The sequence below is a fragment of the Equus caballus genome, chromosome 3 (genome assembly GCF_041296265.1).
Source record: "Equus caballus isolate H_3958 breed thoroughbred chromosome 3, TB-T2T, whole genome shotgun sequence".
NCBI lineage: Eukaryota > Metazoa > Chordata > Mammalia > Perissodactyla > Equidae > Equus > Equus caballus.
Window position 1 is genome coordinate 92,547,515 of NC_091686.1, and position 20,055 is coordinate 92,567,569.

The following is a 20,055-nucleotide window of genomic DNA, read 5'->3' on the forward strand; positions in this document are numbered from 1 at the left end:
AAGAAGTTTCTTTAGTCTTGGGCAAGGCTGGCTCTTCCATATCTGCTGTGGTCCCTCCCGCCCTCTCAGCACCTGGATTTGGCCTTATTGGTCTTTCCCTCTTAAATGTTTCTGCTTTCCCCCTCTCTCCTGGCTTCTGCTTTTCCAGCATATATCCAGTAGAACATGGCTAAGACTCTCATCTTTAAAAAGCAAAAATTCCTTCCCATTATCCTTCCCAGCTCCTCCTCCAGCTCCTCTTCTCTCTCTCCTGGCTTTGTTCATAGTGAAGCTCCTCAAAGGTCACTCTGCCCACCTGTGCCATTCTCCTGAAGCTGACATGACAGAAGTCACCAATATTCTCCCAATCACACGCTTCACCAGGCTCTTTTCAGTCCGCACCTCTAAATCCAGGTGGCTGAGGGAGACCTCATCTTCATGCCCTGGTTAAGAGATGAATGACCAGAGCTGGAACTATGGCAGTGAGAGAGAAAGACTTTCCCTCCATACCTAAGTTTCTATGCCTACCTTTCCTTGCCCTGCTGTCTTGACTGGACTATTGCAGTAGCCTCTCAGCTGGTCTCCATGCTTGGGTTTTGCTTCCCTTTGGTGAATGGTAGAGTCAGGCTCTAACACCAGACAGACAGGGGGAGCATGAAGTTGGGCCAGCCAGCCTCTTCGGTTACAGAGACACCATCTATCCACCTCATTCCACTCTTTGCCTGACAACCCCTGATGTTTTAACTGCCTAAGTTAGATTGCTTCTTTAATGTCTTTTCATCATAGTCATCTCCTTCTTGGAGAATATGCTGGAGGAAAGATGCTCTCTTCCCCCAACACATGAATGAATACAACACCCACTCACACCCACACTTCAGCCTCTGATTCATTCTTCATGCTGCTGTTGAAGTACTTGATCTTCTTCTCTGTCTCAGGGTCAAGTCCAAACTCTTGGAGCATGTCTTGTGGGGCTCTCTGCCCCATCCCTCCCTCTGTAACACCTCTCCCTTCATGTCTTGATTTGCTCAGACTCCCCAGATGGTAATCTTACCTTCAGACCATCTCCATCCTGAGGTGGGGAGACCACTTGCTCCTTTGCCCCACTCCCACCCTGGTTGATTTCTATCACCTTATTATTATGTGTTTGTCTTCCACAAGGCTGAAAGCACTTAGCAGATGGGACCCTGTGTGTCTTGATTTCCCTGTTCCCAGCACAGGGCTTGACAAGAAGAAAGTGCTTAATAAACAGTGGCCTGAGAGATGGTGGTCAGAGACAAAAGCGTGTGGGGAAGGAGGGAGCCGTGAGATAATAATAATCCCTAACACGTGTTGAGCTCTTCCTGTATGCCAGCCGTTAGGTTAAATGCTTGGCAGTCATCTCTTGTAGGCCTCAACAAAGCTCAGTGAGGAGTTGATACTATTATTATCCCCATTTACAGCAAAGAAATGGGGGGTTTAAGTAAGTTGTCTGTTTTGTCAAGGAGTTTGGACTTATTCTTTTTGACTCCAAAGAAAACAGCTAAATATTAGAAAGTTTAAAGAGATGTGATAAGATTTTCTTTTCTTTGAAAAAGAAACATAAACCTCCTTCCCCTTAAACTTGAGCAATGTCGGTGGGGGGGGGGGGGGGTTCCTCATAATTAAACCCTTCTAGACCCAACTTCTTTATCCCTTCTTGTTAGTCTGTTTACTCTCTGTGTGTCTCTGCAAAGACCATTTCTGTCACTCAGGCCAAATAGGGTGGTTAATTTGGGGCCCCGGGGGGCAGCCCTCTGCTCTGTCACTTGGATAAAAAGGAGTGGGGGTTGCGCACATTGAGTGTTGTGGACTATGCTAAACTCTCTGTGGACGTTTCTCATTTTAATCCTCACAACAACCAGGAACTATTATTGTCCCCATTTTTCAGACAAGGAAGCGGAAGTTCTGGTGTCCTAGATCCCTTAGCAATAAGTAGCATGGAGGGGCTTGCGCCTTCTCCGTGATTCTGAGGTGTGTGCTCTCCTCCTCATGGGCACTGCCTCCCATTTTGGGGGGCCTCCTTCCTGCAGCCTTGGTCTTTCTAGGAATTTGCTAACTGCTACCTACTTCATTTTGAGCCCAAGTGACTGCCTAACCAATGTATTAACTCCTAGAGACAACTACATACTTCATAGGATTAACCTGGCTGCCTTCATTCTAGGTCTGAACCTTTCATTTTGCTTCCAGATGATACCATCATTTAATATCTAAGACACATTCAAACTGTGTTCAGGCTTTGATCTATAAAATCAGTGTATACAGAGCTGTTTTGGTTAGGATGGTCCTATCGTTCTAACTTAACTCTCCCACACCTCCTCTGACGATTTCTAGCCAGCAGAAGAGTTACAGAGGGCATCGGGAGGGCAATGGGATCCAAAAGGCTGATGAAAACATGGCTAAAAGTTTCCATCCGTCACATCCAGGATATAAAAGCTACTTAAATATTAAATCACCTAGAAATTTTGATGGTATTCTTTCTGAAAATGTTATGGTTATAAACAAAGAAAATAAAAATTTTTCCCTAATAATGTTGTTAGAATATAGTACCTAGCATCATAAAATAGCCTAATAGAAATTTTTTGCTATGCTTTTTAAAAAGCCAGCAGAGGGGCTGGCCCTGTGGTTGAGCGGTTAAGCTCTCGCGCTCTGCTTCGGTGTCCCAGGGTTTTGCTGGTTCGAATCCTGGGCACAGACATGGCACCACTCATCAGGCCATGCTGAGGCGGTGTCCCACATGCTACAGCTAGAAGGACCCACAACTAAAAATGCACAACTATGTACCAGGGGGCTTTGAGGGGAAAAAGGAGAAATAAAATCTTTAAAAAGCCAGCAGATTTCCGTCTTTCTCATAATAATGTCACTCGAAATACTCGAGTCTAAATATCATTTTCTCTTGTGTGTCTGTTATGGCGGTGTGTCTCAGGGAACACTTCAGGTGGGTTCGGGTTGGGCCCTTCTCATATCAAATGCTACTCTTGAGTGAGGTTATAAATTGAAACTTATGTTTGCCATAGAAAGGTAGTAATGGCCAGAACAGTGGAAACATTTTTAAAAAATTTAGTCATCAGAGTATTGTTTAAAAGGGAGAAAGGCACTGGATTCTCTATTCCTATAAAATGAAGCCCAAGTGTTGAGGTGGGGTGCTGGGTAAGCAGGAATCCTTATAAATAATCATTCTAAAGAATGGGGCCCCAGGTCTAAGCACTTGGGTTACGTCACTTAACTGTCTCTCTGGGCCATGTGGTCATTCTGTTATAAATATGGACACTGCCTAGAGTGTACAGATGTTGCTTAGCTTCCCAGAAGCACCCAGACTCTAGGATGAGTGGGTGACTCTTTTCTAAAATAGCCCATCCTGAGTATTTGATTCTAGAAAGAGATACCTCTAAGCTCCCAGAGGGAAAGGCTTGCCCTCCTCTGCTGTGGAGGGCCCTGTTTTGCCTGGGGGAGGAAGAGGGAGTTGTCACAATACAATTTTAGGAATGTTAGGAGCTGTGCTTTGGTTCAACTCCTGCTGGTGTAGCACTCACAGAGGTCTGTGGAGGGCAAAGGATCAGATAAGAAAGAAGTCATTCCTCATAGACTGACAAATGTGAAACCTTAGGAATTCTTGCTGATGAGTTTTATTCCCTTCTAGTCTGAGAAGCCTTTTTTTCTTCCTAGCAAGACACATGGAATAAATCACTGAAGGTGCGGACAATATTTGAGATAAATGTTACTGTCAGATAGTTTCCCAGGAGCTCTGCGAGAGCACGTGGTGACTGCAGACAGCTGAGTCTGTGTTTTAATTCAGTGGAATATACTCAGATCCCTTTGGGGGCTCTAACACGTCTGTCACCAAAGGCTCAACGCTACAGTACTAGTAATGGTTTTGTGTGTGTGTGTATGTTCTCGAGCAGTTGAGCCATCTTTCCAGAATCTCTGTTTGCTATGAACACTAAGCCCAGGTCAAAAATGTTCACAAAGAGGTTAGCAAACTCTAATGGAGGTTTGATTTTTCCAGGCATTCAGAATACAATTTCTAAACGTAGTTGAAAAAAATTACCCTGGACCTATGGGACATCACTGAACAGTGACCTTTTAGGTTAATTAAGAAGGCTGGAGCCCCAGAGGATTTTTGAGCACCTTTTTTGTTGCCTGAGGGAACTACAGAGTAGAAATGTGGTGTAAATGTTTAGAAAGAGGATGATTTTCAAGGGTGTGATAAATGAAGACCAGCTACCAGAAGAAAATGCTTTTATATGTATGCAAAGGAGAGATATTTTTATCCTAAGTAAAATTTGGACTGTCAGACCACTTAGCTTTTCTGTAAACTGGCTTTTGTGTCTCCGCATTAAGCCTTTTATTTGCTCCTATTTAATACGTGAGCAAACAGTGAAAATAAAGAGGAAGAGGAGTCAATTCTGCAAGAACATATGCAACAGAAACAATACTGCTTTCCATTTTCTGTATGCTAAGTAGTTTCATCATGGCAGGCATCTAACGACCAGTTTTGTTTTTTTTCCAGCTGACTCAGGTGTAGACACTTTGCCAGTGTTTATGGCCAGCAGCGGACCCACAGACGTCGCGAATCGGAACAGCCCGGCCACACCACCAAATACCCTTAATCTCCGTTCCTCCCACAATGAACTGTTGAATGCCGAAATAAAACACACAGAAACCAAGAACAGCACACCCCCCAAATGCAGGAAAAAATATGCACTAACTAATATCCAGGCGGCAATGGGCCTGTCGGATCCAGCGGCCCAGCCCCTGCTGGGAAATGGCTCTGCCAACATCAAGCTGGTGAAAAATGGGGAGAACCAGCTCCGGAAGGCTGCAGAACAAGGGCAGCAGGACCCCAACAAAAATGTCAGTCCCACTGCAGTCATCAACATAACTTCTGAGAAGTTAGAGGGTAAAGAGCCCCACCCGCAGGACTCCTCGGGCTGTGAAATTTTACCCTCCCCACCCAGGAGAACCAAGAGCTTCCTAGATTACTATGCAGACCTGGAAACCTCAACCAGAGAACTAGAGCAGAACTTAGGCAACCAGCATAGGGTTGTGGAAGAGAAGTCCCAGCCAGGCCAGGGCCAGGCCTCCACCATCATTGGGAATGGCGATTTGCTGCTGCAGAAACCAAGCAAACCCCAGTTCAGTCCTGAAGATGGCCATATAGCCACAGTGTCATCCAGCCCGGAGACCAAGAAGGATCATCCTAAAACAGGGGCCAAAACTGATTGCGCGCTACACCGGATCCAGAACCTGGCACCAAGCGATGAGGAGTCCAGCTGGACGACACTGTCCCAAGACAGCGCCTCACCCAGCTCCCCAGACGAAACAGGTACCCCTGCGAAAAGTGTAGCTGAAGGTGGCACTTTCTTTGGTGTTTTTAATTATTGATGGACTAAATCTCTAGACTGGCCAAAAAAATCCATTTTCAGCCAGAGAAGAACGTGAGCCTCTTGAGGTAAAATTGGGCAATTTGCGTAGAAAATATTGTTAGATTCCTCTCCGATATTTTAGGTTAGTTTCATTTTGGTTCATACATCAGTTGTTTGTTCTGGTAAGCGTTCTTGTAAAAGAAATAGTTCCCTGGTGTTAAGTACAGTAAAAGATTATCTATTTAGAAATTATACTGCCAGTGAACTATTTCTAGATACTATCTAGAAATATTTAGTTTTGTTAAGTAAAGTAATAGAAGAAATACAGTTTCGGTGGGGCAGGATATAACCCGATTAAGAGAACCAACTATTTTAAAGTTCTCAGAAGAACTTATTTATGCTCAAGCTAATGAAAAGTTAAAAGTTCAAAAAGTTCAAAGTCTATTCATTAAAGACATTTCCTTTTTGACCTTTACTGCAGAAGATGTTATTAGCGTCGTTTAAGTGATATTTGAAAGTGAGAAAGTGGTGTTTCTGTTAAAATATATTCAGAAGTTTAGGATTTTAACTAGTCTAATTGAGACCACTCTTTCTTGACTTTTGTCTGTATTCATAACGTCTTTGGATTCGTCAGAGGAGTCAAAATTGTGACAGAAATGAACAGGATCCTAAAAATCAGCTGCTTTTAACCTCATCTTCTCATAGTCCCTATTATACTGACCATAAGATTAAATGATGTGGAGAACTTGTGGATGTGAATTCAATGTAACCTCATACTCACAAAGGCTTATTTCTTTAGCGTCACCCTGCAGCTACCCTAGTGGGTCCCAGGGCTCTGTTAACGGGATACGGATATAACAAAACAGATAGAACCACCAGCGAAGGAAATAGCATTTTTCTAACCTATAAGGGAGAGAAATTATAAGGCCTACACATAAGGAAATGAGAGGGAGAAAGTTCAGACATTAACTTGTCTATAAAAAAAAAAAAAGAAGTGTTTTTGAAGTGCCCTTTAAAATTGCAGTTCTTTAAGGGATAGATTTCATCAGCCTGCTGTGGCTGGATATGGCAGTAGGAAGGCTGAGATGAGTCCATTTCATCTTATAAATGTCTGGACCCACACATGATTAAAATCATCATTATGTTTAGCAATGTCACTGCGTTCACAACTCTACATTACTTTTTACCCGTTTACAGAATTCATATCCTGTAGCTGATGGACACTGTTGTCTGCTAGTGTTTGAATCTACATAAAGGACTCCTTGAGTACCTCGCATCCAGGCTTTGCCTCCTGTTTTCAGTGCCCTCACCTAGGGCCTTGCTGTCTTCCCCTGGTCGTGGCCGCCTTTCTGCTGCTCTTCCAGGCACGATGCTTTCTGTGTAGTTATATTTTAAATTTTACTGAAAGGTATTAAATGAACAGTAAAATCTCCCTTGTTCCTTGCTCTAGCCTCTTTTCCCAATGAGGGCCACTGCGTTTGTTTTTTTTTTCCAAATTATTTCCTTGCATAAAAAATTTTAGGCATACACCCACATTTGTAATAAATTTTAAAATTTACCCAAATTTTATGATAATGATATATATTTTTTAATTTTTTTTTATTTTTTAAAATATTTTATTTTTCCTTTTTCTCCCCAAAGGCCCCTGGTGTATAGTTGTGTATTTTTAGTTGTGTGTCCTTCTAGTTGTGGCATGTGGGATACCACCTCAGCACGGCCTGATGAGCGGTGCCATGTCCGTGCCCAGGATTCGGACTGGTGAAACCCTGGGCCACCGAAGTGGAGCACACAGACTTAACCACTTGGCCATGGGGCTGGCCCCAGATAATGATATAGTTTAAGAATTCTTGGGGCCGGCCGGGTGGCGCAGCAGTTAAGTTCGCACGTTCCACTTCGGTGTCCTGGGGTTCACCGGTTCGGATCTCGGGTGCAAACATGGCACTGCTTGTCAAGCCATTGCTGTGGCAGGCATCGCACATATAAAGTAGAGGAAGATGGGCACGGGTGTTAGCTCAGGGCTAGCATCCTCACAAAAAGAGGAGGATTGGCAGCAGATGTTAGCTCAGAGCTAATCTTCCTCAAAAAAAAGAAAAAAAAGAATTCTTTTTAGAGATGTATACTAGTATTCCAATATATATAATAGTATAATATAGATAACATAACATAATAAAACTAATATAAATAATACTGTGTTGGGGATTTTCTCCAAAATAACTGGGGAGGGGATAAAAAACAGAAACAAAATTGCCCATAAGTTGGTCATTATTAAAGGTGAGTATATGAGGGTTCATTATTCTGTCCTCTCTAATTTTGTACGTTTAAAATTTTCCCCAGTAAAAAGTTAAAATAGGGAAAAATTACTCACATTATGTTTTTTTATGAATGCTTTGCTTTTTCCACTTAAGTGTATATTTTATAGAGCAGTCCATATCAGGATGTACCATTTTTCGGCCTCGGGCTTTTTAAGTGTTAGGCAGGCTGCTCCACAGATTCAAGCTCCATGATTTATTTAGCCATTCCCTCGCTGCTGAGTATTTAGGTTATCTCTGTCCATAGCCTCTTTGCTTATTGTGTGTTGGTGTCAGTAAGGGCCTGTGGAGAGTGTGAAGTTCAAGGTGAAAATGTGCACTCCACTCCATCCACTGCGACCCTCTCCAGGAATCCTTTCCAGGTCCTCTCTGTTCACCACTCATTTGCTGGCATCACTTTCTTTTGGATTTTTCTACAGAACCCATTACAGGGCTTGGCACGTGATGGGAACTGGATTAGTTGCCTGACATGTTGAGGGGATATGTTGCTCTTTCTCTCTTAAAGTTGATTTTTCTTTTTTAAAGATTTTATTTTTCCTTTTTCTCCCCAAAGCTCCCCGGTACATAGTTGTATATTTTTAGTTGTGGATTCTTCTAGTTGTCGCATGTGGGATGCCACCTCAGCATGGCCTGATGAGCAGCACCATGTCCATGCCCAGGATCCAAACTGGTGAAACGTTGGGCCACTGCAGCAGAGCATGCGAACTTAGCCAGTTGGCCATGGGGCTGGCCCCTTAAAGTTGATTGTGAAGACCTCTGAATTTTAAAGTAAGGATGACAATATGGTGACGGCCCTTAATGGGTCTCTAAGAATAGATGTTTTGATCAAATATGCTTGAAAGAGTGTGTTAGCTATGACCCTAAAGCAGTGAGGTTGAGTTTTTCAAAAACATACTGGAAGCCAAACCTTTGCTATCTTCACATGGTCACTTTGGGATCTCTGTACCTGTTTCAGCATGCTGCAGTGTCTCAAAATATTAATATTAATAATATTTGGGAATTCTTTTAGAGTTTCCTCACAGCCAGTTGTGAACTCCTATTGAAAAGAAGCCACTTTACTTCATGATGATACATCCAGGTAGTTTCAAGTAGTGACCGCTGCATAAATTAGTAAAATAAAATAAGCGATTATTCAGTATTGGTATTTCTTTTGATTTCATCTTTCTGATGAAACATACTGAGAGTTTTTACAGTGATCACAATCAGTTTAAATGGAATATTGTATGTTTCACTTCTAGTGGTAAGATCAGTGTTTATTATGTATGTCTTATATAGTGTACACGTTTGTATCATAAACATGAATCCTATTGAAAGAAAAGAAAAAATAAGAGCAAATATTTTGTAAGATACTAGTCTGCAGTGCCATAGTACATATATAAAAAGTGTATATATTTGCTTATTTACTGTGTTAAGTAAATACTCATCACAGTGGTGGGTGTTTATGACTAAATCATGATACAATTATCTTTGCGTTGTAGACTGTGCTTTGGGGAGCCTAGAAAAATAGGACAGACTCATTTCTACCTTAGGGGCATCCTTTCCAAGTTAGAATGCTATTTATAAGATAAAATGCATTGCCTAACCCAGAGATTGACTACTTCCTATTTCCATTTCTTCCTGAATGGCCCCCTCCAGCATGTTAGTAACTTTTTTTGCACAATCAATCATGTATACGATATGTTCCTCCTGTGGAGTCTGTCCTTTGAGAACACAAAAGCCTATCAGAAAAAAGAAGAGCATCTGTGAAATTACTAAGTTTCTCAGGAGTTTAGAAAAGTTAAAATGAGTGTCTTGACCCCAATTCAAAAAGAAAGAGTTGCATCATTTTGGCACTTGGAAGTGAACTTTTAATCTAGTTAGGGTTTTCCCAGAGATACAGTTCCCTCAGTGGCCCCAGGGACGCAGAATGGCTCAGATGAATACAAGTTGATCAGATTGTGTGTGGTCTCTCTGTTAATCTCTCCGTGTTTTAGGTCTGCTTCATGGAAACTTTAGAAGGACACGACATTTTGATGCCATCTGGGTACAGCTTTCAGTACCTTGTTGGCACCAACGTGTAGCTTACGTTTAATGTGGAGTTTACTAAAAATGAAGATACAGAGTATGAAACGAGTGGATCTTGTGGAATAGCTATTTCAAAGTTAGGTTCATTACTAACGTGCACAAAGGCAGGATATGCACAGAGAAAACCAAATCCAGATGATGTGGCAATGGGCCTGATGCTTCATTAACTTATCATTGAGAGTGAGTCCACTTCCTGAGTTCAAATCCCAGCTCTGTTACATGGAGGCAGTTTACATAGCCTCTCCTCTGTAAAATGGGAGTGATAGTAGGGTTTTGGCATACACCTATTGTGAGGATTAAGTCAGAGCATGTTTGAAGAGCTCTTGGAACAGTGTCTGGCATATAGCAAGAGCTTAATATTATTATTTATTGATTATTATTAGTAGTAATCATCATATCACTTATTATTGCTTATTGCTTATTCTTATTAGTGATCATCGTTATCAGTACAGCAGTACCATATAAAAGTTGACTTCTCTCTTAATTATGAATTACCTGTATTTTGAACTCTGATTTTAGTAAGGACTTTCTATACCCTAAGGGCAGGGATTGATTTGTCTTCATCTCTGTGTTGTCACTGCCTGAAATATAGCAAGTAAACTTAGTAAATAGTAATGATTAATTGAATAAAAATGGAGGCCATTTGTATATCCCAGAATGGCCCTGATGTATTGAGTAGATCATTTGATGTTATATCTTCATCAATGTCTGCTTTTGATATTGGGTTTATTTTATAACTTAATTGATGATGTTGCCTCGTAAAAGGTGAGGCTGAATAACCAGTTATTGGAGAAGGCGCAGTGAAATTCTGTGTGCCTACTGTGTGTCAGGTCTTGTTTATGATACTTTCTGCCACTCAGGTGGCCATACTGGAACTTGAACCGAGGTCTTTGGACACAGCGTCCAGTGGTTTCCTACCTTACCATAGTCTTGGGTTATGGGAATGTGGCCCCAGAGGCTGCACTTCAACTGGGTGTGTGTGGTAGTTACCTTGAGAACCTGGAAAATGGAAAATTAGATTTCAGAGGACCTTTCTTTTCCTATTGAGCAATTGAGATTTAGTTCTAACATCATCTCCTCTGTGAAACCTTTTGAGAACCTCTGAGCTGTTGAAAGTCTTTTCTCTTTCCCCCCCAAAAAATGTTTCCAGGTCCCTGTCTTCATGTTCCTCTCAGTGGTTTGTAACCTTCTCAGCAGTTTCCATTTAGACTTAGGGCTCCATGAAGGCAGGAGCCAAGTCTTCATTATGTGTGGGTGTGACCCTCTCCACACAGTACATTAATGGTATCTGTTTGCTGGTTGGATAGATGGAGCTGGACCACAAACTTGTGCTCTCTGAGGTTTGCTACGTCAGTTCACTGATAGAAATAGAAAAAGTAGGCGTAACTTGTGTAAAATAATTGTTTAGAGCACCTGGATAGGATGATTCTTATTTATATCCTAGGCTACCACAAACATTCTTTGTATTGACTCTATAGGTCTCTAAGTCCAGAAAGGCAATGCCAAGGAAAAGGGCTGTTTTGGTTTCAGTTGCCTTCACACTTTGCCTTACATTGCGGGTTGATCCCTGTTGCTCTAGAGTTTGAATCCTTTCTTGTCTTAAATTGATTGGTTTCCAGTCATCAGGCAAGCAAAGTGGAATTCTTTTTCAAGCTGGCTAGTTGGTGAGGGTGAAAGCCAAGTCACAAACCTAATTATGTCAACACAATTGGCAGCACTTCTCATTTCTGATCTTCGCTAGCTTAGGAGTATTAGAGCTTTGGATAAGTTTGTATTATTAACACTTTTTAAAACTTCTAAATGTTTATTTTATGTCAAATGGTTTTTGGTAATTTTAACCATAAATGATTTTTAAGTTGCTTTTAAAAAGCTCCCATCCCTTAAAAACAAAAATGCTAGGGGCCCGCCTGGTGGCATAGTGGTTAAGTTTGGTGCGTTCCGCTTCAAGGAAGATTGGCATAGTTGTTAGCTCAGGGTTCATCTTCCTCAAGCAAAAAGAGGAAGATTGGCAACAGATGTTAGCTGAGGGCCAATCTTCTTCACACACATGCAAAAAAATTCTAGCATATAGGCAAGGCTCGGTTTTCAGTTAGTTTGCCTGCTGAATTAATTTTAATCTTTTAAGCACCCTTTAGTGATTCACTATCCTTCCTGTCTTGTCCTCTCAGCTGAGAGTTCCCTGATGTGACAGGAGGAATTCAAGAAGACAGATGTGAGATGTTTCCAAAATAGCTCGGACACACTGTGTTCTAGGGTGGAAGGTATGATTTCTAAATTAGCTTTTAGCACCTGGGGGGGTAAGATGTATAAAAATATTTCTCATCTCACCCCATGAACTTAAGGAAGAAAATGATTTTGCTTAATTCAGTATTTTTAGAAAGTTCTAGACAAAAAAAATATATCCAGTTGAATTTTCAAGATGGTTTTTTTTGCCTCCCGTTATAAAGTATATTAAGTAGTTCAGGGAACAAGAGGGTGAATCCAACGAAATGACTGGCTGCCAAAGTCTGACAGTCTGGTAATGAGCGCAAGACAGTAGATGTTCAACATGGAACCAGGAAGGAGCTGTGAGAGGCTGGAGTCCTGGGGGGTAGAGGGTGCTCAGAGGAAGAAGAAATTTCACTTGGTTGAGGTGAGGAAGTTCAGGCACTTGAAGTTATCTGTGCTGGAGACTGAATAGACTTTCAATGGATGGAGATCTGGGGAGATCATTGCCCCTGAAAGCTGTTGAAAAGTAAGGAATCTCTTTCTTTTCTTTTTTATTAATCCCTGAAGAAGTTTAATCAATGATTTCTTCCCTACTCTTCTCTCTGCTTTACTGGCATATTGAAAGCAAAAATTTTAGTTCCCGGTTTGGCGAGATGTTTAGCTTCAGAGAAGAGGGTGGTGTGGAAGAGAGTGGCTGCCTAGGAAGCGACTGGAGGGAGTCCTTTAGTAGCCTCGCATCAAGTCTTTCAGAAGTGCTGGTGATCCCTTGTTCCCTTGGAGGAGGGCATGTAGCCACTGAGATTGTGACTCAGTGGGATCATAGAGACAAAAATATAACCGGCCACTTTTGGAAATTTTCTGGCCAAATTTCATCATGAACTATCTGCCCAGATTCATTATCCTCACAAAAGAGCCTTAAGTTAATAAATACATAGAGAGATTTATGGTTTTAAAAGTCAAGAGGCTACAGAAACATCCACATAGTCAGCAAGCTTGAACTTATCTACACCTAGGGGGATTTGAAATGGATCTGGAACTTTACCATGATTACGCTGAGCAGTATTATCCATGTGAGTTAACAGCAGTCCGAGAGTGTGTGAATTTATTCATCATGCTGTTGTTCATTAGTTCATCCATTCATCCTTTAATTTGTTAATTCACATATACATAGACTTGCCAATCCTTTTTTTTAACAGTCTATTCTGTGTACTGTGCTAGGTGCCTGAGACATAAATAAATTAGAACCAGTCTGTGACCTCAGAGAGCTCACATTCAGTTTCCTGTCTTCATGGATAAAGCCCCACTGTATGCAGAGTGCTTTCTCAAATGTGTCCCTGTGTTCTTTGTCCCTTTCTGCACATGCCATGCCTGAGTAAGTTTGAAAAGATAAAGCCCACCCCAGATAATGGGCAGCCTAAGTTTCCAAACAAAGAAGTGGGTAAGATGTCTAGATGTTTTATTATTTTCTCAGGGCTACTGCAACAAGTTACCACACACTTGGTGACTTAAAACAACAAATTTATTCTCTCAGTTCTAGAGGCTAGAAGTCCAGAATCAGGGTGTCACCAGTGTCATGCTCCCTCTGAAGGCTCCTTCCTTGGCTCTTCCAAGCTTCCAGTGGTTACTGGCGATGCCTGGCATTCCTTGGCTTGTAGCTGCATCACTGCAGTCTGTGTCTGCAATCTGTGGCCTTCTTATAAGGACAGCAGTCATTGGACTTAGAACCTGCTCCACCTAATCCAGTATGACCTCACTTTAACTGTTTGTATCTGCAAAGACCCTATTTCCAAATAAGGTCACATTCTAGGGTTCTGAATGTACACGAATTGGGGAGAATAGTATTCAACCCAGTAAAGATGTCTTCAATAGATAAGTCCTTAATATATGCAACACAGAGGAGATGTAAGACGATATTTGCAAGTATATTATATTCAATTTTTTCAAGAAGGAAAACTAACACTTGCAGGTATTTGAGAATTGGTAAGTGAATCGAATATGCTGCAAGGGACCTCAAGATAGTTTGGGGTTGCTGTTGTCCAAATTGTTTATTGTAGAGGTGAGGAAACTTAGATGTGGACCTGATACTGGGGAATCTGAAACCATAAACCCAACTGAGATTGGGAATAAGTGTGGAAAAGGCAGAAAACCATGATAAAGTTAGAGTAAATCTTCACATTTAGCGGGATGGTTCCTCCCTGCAGAGTGGGATAGTTCAGGGCACTTGGCATATGGAGATGGAGACCAAAGCTGAAGAACAGGCAGACAGGGTTATCAGTAATAGCAATGGTTTTTTTTACCTCTCTTTGAGAGACATTCCTTGCCAAACATACAGGATTTTCTCATGAGCTATGCCAAATATAAAAGAAAAAGATATGACTCTAACCTGAGGGCAATGCAAAGGCAATATGATGCCAAGAAAGCATCAGAGATCACAAATGGATGGTTCTGGGGAGTGTACAGACAACCCACAGGCAGGTTTTGTACAGTAGACAATGTTTTAGAAAACTTTGAATTTGATACCAATGCTTAGAAATTGGGAGCTTTTACATAAAAATGAGTCATTTCTCTTGTAAATCCAGAAATCTCACAACACTGGGCTCAAATGCCAAAGAGGCAACAGTCAGTGGAAGCCCATTACGTGGGGCCTGTCCTCTGCTGCTCAAGGCATTGGGCTTATGGAGCCCTGCTCACAAGTGTCAATGGAGCCAGCTGTCGTATACACATGGAACTATTATGGTGGAAAGAGCTAGGCTAATGTTGGTCTTGCCTGTTACAGCTGCACACAAGTGTAATGCCATAGTAGCAACATCCTTGGATCTGCAAACTTCTTTTAATCATAGTCCTCCTAGTCTCAGTCCCATGCCTTCTGGTAGAATTATAGAGTGTGACATGAACTGTTAAGCAAAGCAGGCTTGAAATTTCCAAAGACATCTTTAGATGACTTCTCGGAGTTCTCCATCTGTTAATCTGGTTAGAAGAGGGAAAACATTAGCTTTTCAAAAGCTAGGATGTGGGTGGTTCATAAATTTTTTGCCTTGAGTCTGACTCAGTTAATATACCCGATTTGCTTTCATAAATGTGAGGGGTAGTTACCAATTACCTTTATAATTTATATATTGCTTTTCTCTGTTAGACCCCTTGGATGCAAAATAGTGAAATAAAAGCTTCATATTTGAACAGATTTGACTGGAAAAATGGAATCATTTGACTATTAGAAAATCGTATGTAGTCAGCATTCCATGTGGAATGGTCGGAAAGTGAGAGAATGGGATGACCTCAACTCCAGAACTTTCATGTTGCTACCTAAAAGGGGAGATGATATTTATTGTATGCGAGCTTTTAGTTTTTTCTTTTTGTTTTGTTTTTTATAGATTTACCCTTGAATATGATTGAATTTAATCTTCGCAAGTATTCTTCCTTAGTATCATTAGCGATATTGTTAGTTGATTATTTTTCTCCCTCAGTGTGATTTGAAGAAGTCTTCCTGTAGAACTGAATTAGCACATCTGGGATATTATTAAGGTAGACCTGCATCCTTTAAATGGCTTGTTTGGGAAGCTGGTCTTGGTCTGTTGTTTGTTTGTTACCAGGACACTTTTTCTTATATAAATGGTAGTATATATGAAGGTTATACAAGGTATACAAGATGGCTGGCCCATGAAAGCCTGTTTAATCCCTAATAGACATATAGAGCAATATTAATAGAACCATAGAACCTTTTCTCAGAATGTTCTAGAAGAAAATATAGTCACAGTTCCACGTGGAGTTGTCAGAAAGTGAGAGAACAGAGATGACCCTAACTCCAAACCTTGGGAAGGGGCTGACGGGAGGTGTAGCAAGAGAAGTCCAAGGGTTGGAGGTCACGAGATACCTGGTGATGGAAGCTTCTAGGGACATTTCTCAGTAATTGTCTAACTGTTCAGTTTCTACTTTGCTTTTCTGTGTCTGCTCCAGGGATATGTCCTGTGGGGGACCTTTAACCAATGTTTCCTTTCATCCCTTCCTCACCATCGACACGGGAGACATTCCATGACCTCCTGCTCTTAATTTCTTTCTCCAGAATAAGCATCAGCTTCTTTCAGGATTTCCAAGTGTCGTTCACCTTTTAGTTGATATCTTGTCCCTGTGTCTCCTGATTATTTTTTCTCTATGGGACTATGGAACAAGAGCCCCAAGTCAGAGAATGCACTCCATATGTAATATATCAGAGAGAAGCACTTTCACCCCAGGTCCATTGTATCGTTAGTGGAGTTAAGGGTTATTGGATTGGTAAAATCTAGGCTGTTTGTTTTTAGGATACTTTTAGCAAGGATGATAGGTTAACCGTAATCCACTCACATACTTTCAATCGATGAATGTCTGCTGAGTTCCTAATATGTTCAAGGAACTGAGCTAGTGCTCTGGGTGATTCCTAGGTTGAAGCATAATCTTTCCTTCAAGGAACTCACAGGGGGCTGGCCCGATGGCTCAGTGGTTAAGTTCGCATGCTCTGGTTCGGTGGCCCGGGGTCCGCCCGTGTGGACCTACACCCTGCTTATCAAGCCATGCTGTGGCAGGGCTCCCACATATAAAATAGAGGAAGTTGGGCATAGATGTTAGCTCAGGGCTAATCTTCCTCAAAAAAAAAGAAAAAGGAACTCACAGGCTCCTTCCTCAAGATTCTGTTAAGCCTCTTCAACACCCTTATGGCATTTACCACATGCTGACTCATCCCAGCTCCACCACTTTCCTAACCTCTGAGCCCCAAGTTTCTTACCTCTGAAGTGGGAACAATAATGGTACCCACCTTATAAGATTGTTACATAAAGCCCTTGACTGGATGCCTGGTCCACAGAAAGCGTTCTTTGAAATCTTGGCTGTCATTATAATCATTGTCTTATCTTTACTGTGAAATGGAAAGCTTCTTCGGGATGTAGGCTTTTCTGCATTTGTGTTGTTTTTTTAATTCCCAGAAATGAGTCCGTACAGTGTACTCATGTTTGAATGGATGATTAGCATAACAAGTAAATTGTATTATTTATACTAGCAGTACAACAAATTAAAGGTAATAGTTTACCTCCAAGAAGTTCACAGTGATTAGGGAGATGCATAAATCCTCTGCTTCTCAAATGATAATGTGCAGGAGAATCTCCTGGGGATCTATCTTGTGGAGATGCAGATTCTGATTCAGTAGGTCTCGGCTGAGATTCTGCATTAAAAAATTAAAAAAAAAATTTTAATTGTGGAGATTCAATATTTTTAACAAGCTCCCTTAGGTGATGTTGATATTTCTGGTGCGCAACCACAGTTTGAATAGTGACACTGGACTGCAAGCTGTAGGAGAAAGGGGTCTAGTCAGTTTTGTTCACTGCTAGATCCTCAGCACATAGAATAAGCAGTGGCTAGGACATGCTCGTGTTAAAAAAATAATGTGAGGGGCCGGCACGGTGGCACAGCAGTTAAGTGCGCATGTTCCGCTTCAGCAGCCTGGGGTTCACTGGTTCAGATCCCAGATGCAGACATGGCAGCGCTTGGCAAGCCATGCTGTGGTAGGCATCCCACATATAAAGTAGAGGAAGATGGGCATGGACATTAGCTCAGGGCCAGTCTTCCTCAGCAAAAAGAGGAGGATTGGCAGCAGATGTTAGCTCAGGGCTAATCTTCCTCAAAAGAATAAATAAATAAAATAATGTGGAATGAATACATTTATCTCCAAACAATAGGTAGTGATTGCAGGTAGATTTTTTTCCAAGTGTGTAGAACGGATGTTCCAGATAAGTAAGGCATTTCATGCGATTCAAGAAGAGGATAGAATTGAAAGATGGCGTTTAGAGATGTAAAGTAGTGGGTACACAGAAAGAAGCTGGAAGAAAGGAAAAGAAGAGATTGCTCTAAGGCAGTATTCGCAAATGTTTTGGTCTTGGGGACCCCCTTACGCTGTCAAAAAAAGTTATTCATTTAAAAAAGAATAAGAAATCTAATGTTAACAAAGAATATATTTTATGAAAACCATTTTTTTCAAAGCTAGCAATTTACTGAGAGAAGTGATATTATTTTGTATGTTACATCTCTAGTGTATGGTTTCATTGAAGGCAGCCAGATTCTTTTATCTGCTTCTACCTTTAGTGTGTCTCTCTACTTTGTTTTTAAAGATTTTATTTTTCCTTTTTCTCCCCAAAGCCCCCTGGTACATAGTTGTGTATTTTTAGTTGTGGGTCCTTCTAGTTGTGGCACGTGGGACGCTGTCTCAGCATGGCTTCATGAGCGGTGCCACTTCTGCGGCCAGGACTCGAACTGGTGAAACCCCGGGCCGCCGAAGTGGAGCACGCAAACTTAACCACTCAGCCAGGGGGCTGGCCCCTCATTACTTTGTTTTGATTGAAGTAGATGAAGAAAATCTGGCCAATCTCATACAGATATGTAGATGGAACAAAGAGGAATATTTTAATAGCCTTTTCGGGTAATTGTGGATATTCTTTTTTGATGTTACACCAAAACTTGATGGTTTCTTAAAGGTTAGTTACAATGTGGAATCTGAAACCACAATAGTAAACTTTTTTGTACTCTGTTATATTAAAATACATTGGTCTGTCAGGCATTTTAAATGGATGTTTTACCCATACGTAATTTTGTAACATCATGCGTTGGTGAATTGCAAAATATTGGTTCAGTGAGTTATGGAGATCTTCCAAATGTTGACACATTTCCTTATACAATATGAAAACATTACGTTCATTAATCTCACCACCCATCTCGTTAGAAAAGTCATGAATTATTGGGAAGCTGTCAAGCCCACAGTGGTGGATACAGGTTTTCTGAAATTCTAATTTTTGCTCAGAAGCTCTCATTTTATCCTTGGCAACAAATGCTGTCAGTTGTTTTCCTTGAAATGACAGGCTCACCTCATTCATTTTTGAGAAAGTATCTGCCTAGTACCTAAATTTGAATAATGGTAGTTTGTCTGTCAGTCATTCTTTCAAGTAAATAGAGTGTTTGTTGCATGTGGTTTTCCTTGAAATTATGCTCCTCCCTCCATAGGCAGCAGAAGTGCCTTATGCCTACTTACATTAAAAGTGTATGCTTAAAGGTTGAGATTTAATAAAATTAATCATTTTAACTTCTTCAACAAGGCTATTCTTGAGTGAAACTGGCATTGTTTTTAGGAGGATTATATAGCGTTGGGGAATACAGTAATTGCAGTATAATTTATGCCATTGTCTTGCTTCATGCTGAGATGCCAGCAATTTTATCCATTATTTTTTGCGCCTCATCAGTTAAATGTCAACACAGTAAAAAGACTGTAAATAACATCTTAATATTATGAAAATAATTTCAACCTCAGTGTCCTCCTGAAATCTCCTTTGGGAACTCTTGCTCTAGGTGTGAGGACAATTTGATTGGAGAGGAGAGTCCGTGAAGGGTAATTTGGGAAGTCAGATAGGCAGGTGGAGGCCAGATTGGAGAATGCTAATGCGTAATTCTGAACTTGCTTTTGTTAGTGAAAAATGACTGATGGTTATGAGAAAAGGGAGTGCCATTCGTAAGGTGGAGTTTGAGGAAGGTACGTCTGACCTTGGTGGCTGGAATATGTTGGAGGGACAAAGGAGACAGGCAGTGGTGAGGGTCCCACAGTAACCTGTTTGAGATGATGAGGACTAGAGGAGACGAGTAGCTTTTAAAATAGAACTGAAATGGAAGAAAGGAAGAATGTCTAGGATTTAGTGATTGATTGGATATGGATGGTGAGGGAGAGAGTAGAATCAAAGATGTCAGATTTTCAGTTCAAAGACTAAGAAAATGCTAGTTTTCAGAAATAGTGAAGTTGGGAGGAAGAGCTAGTTTTTGGAGAAAGATGATGTTTTTGATTTTAGTTGTGTAAGTTTGAGACAATTGGGAACAGCCAGGGGGTAATGTCATAAGGTTAGAGCTGTGGCTCTTTGAGAGAAGTCAGGGAGATTCAGATTTTTGTTACTTAGACACCAAATTCTTCCACTGTGTTTGGGACTTTCATATGCTCTCTCTCTCTTTTTTGTTTGGTGAGGAAGATTGGCCCTTAGCTAACATCTGTTGTCAGTCTTCCTCTTTTTACTTGAGGAAGATTGTCTCTGAGCTAACATCTGTGCCAGTCTTCCTCT

The 20,055-nt window shown here is 41.1% G+C and overlaps 1 protein-coding gene across 38 annotated transcripts in view; it reads left to right on the forward strand.

Annotated features, from left to right (window-relative positions):
• APBB2 (amyloid beta precursor protein binding family B member 2) overlaps positions 1–20,055 on the forward strand; it is a 381,357-nt gene that overhangs the window by 190,977 nt on the left and 170,325 nt on the right. For all 38 annotated transcript variants that reach the window (XM_070263912.1, XM_070263896.1, XM_070263903.1 and 35 more), the window contains one exon: positions 4,505–5,320. In XM_070263912.1, coding sequence (XP_070120013.1) covers positions 4,505–5,320 — 816 coding nt within the window. The remainder of the gene's footprint in view (positions 1–4,504; positions 5,321–20,055) is intronic.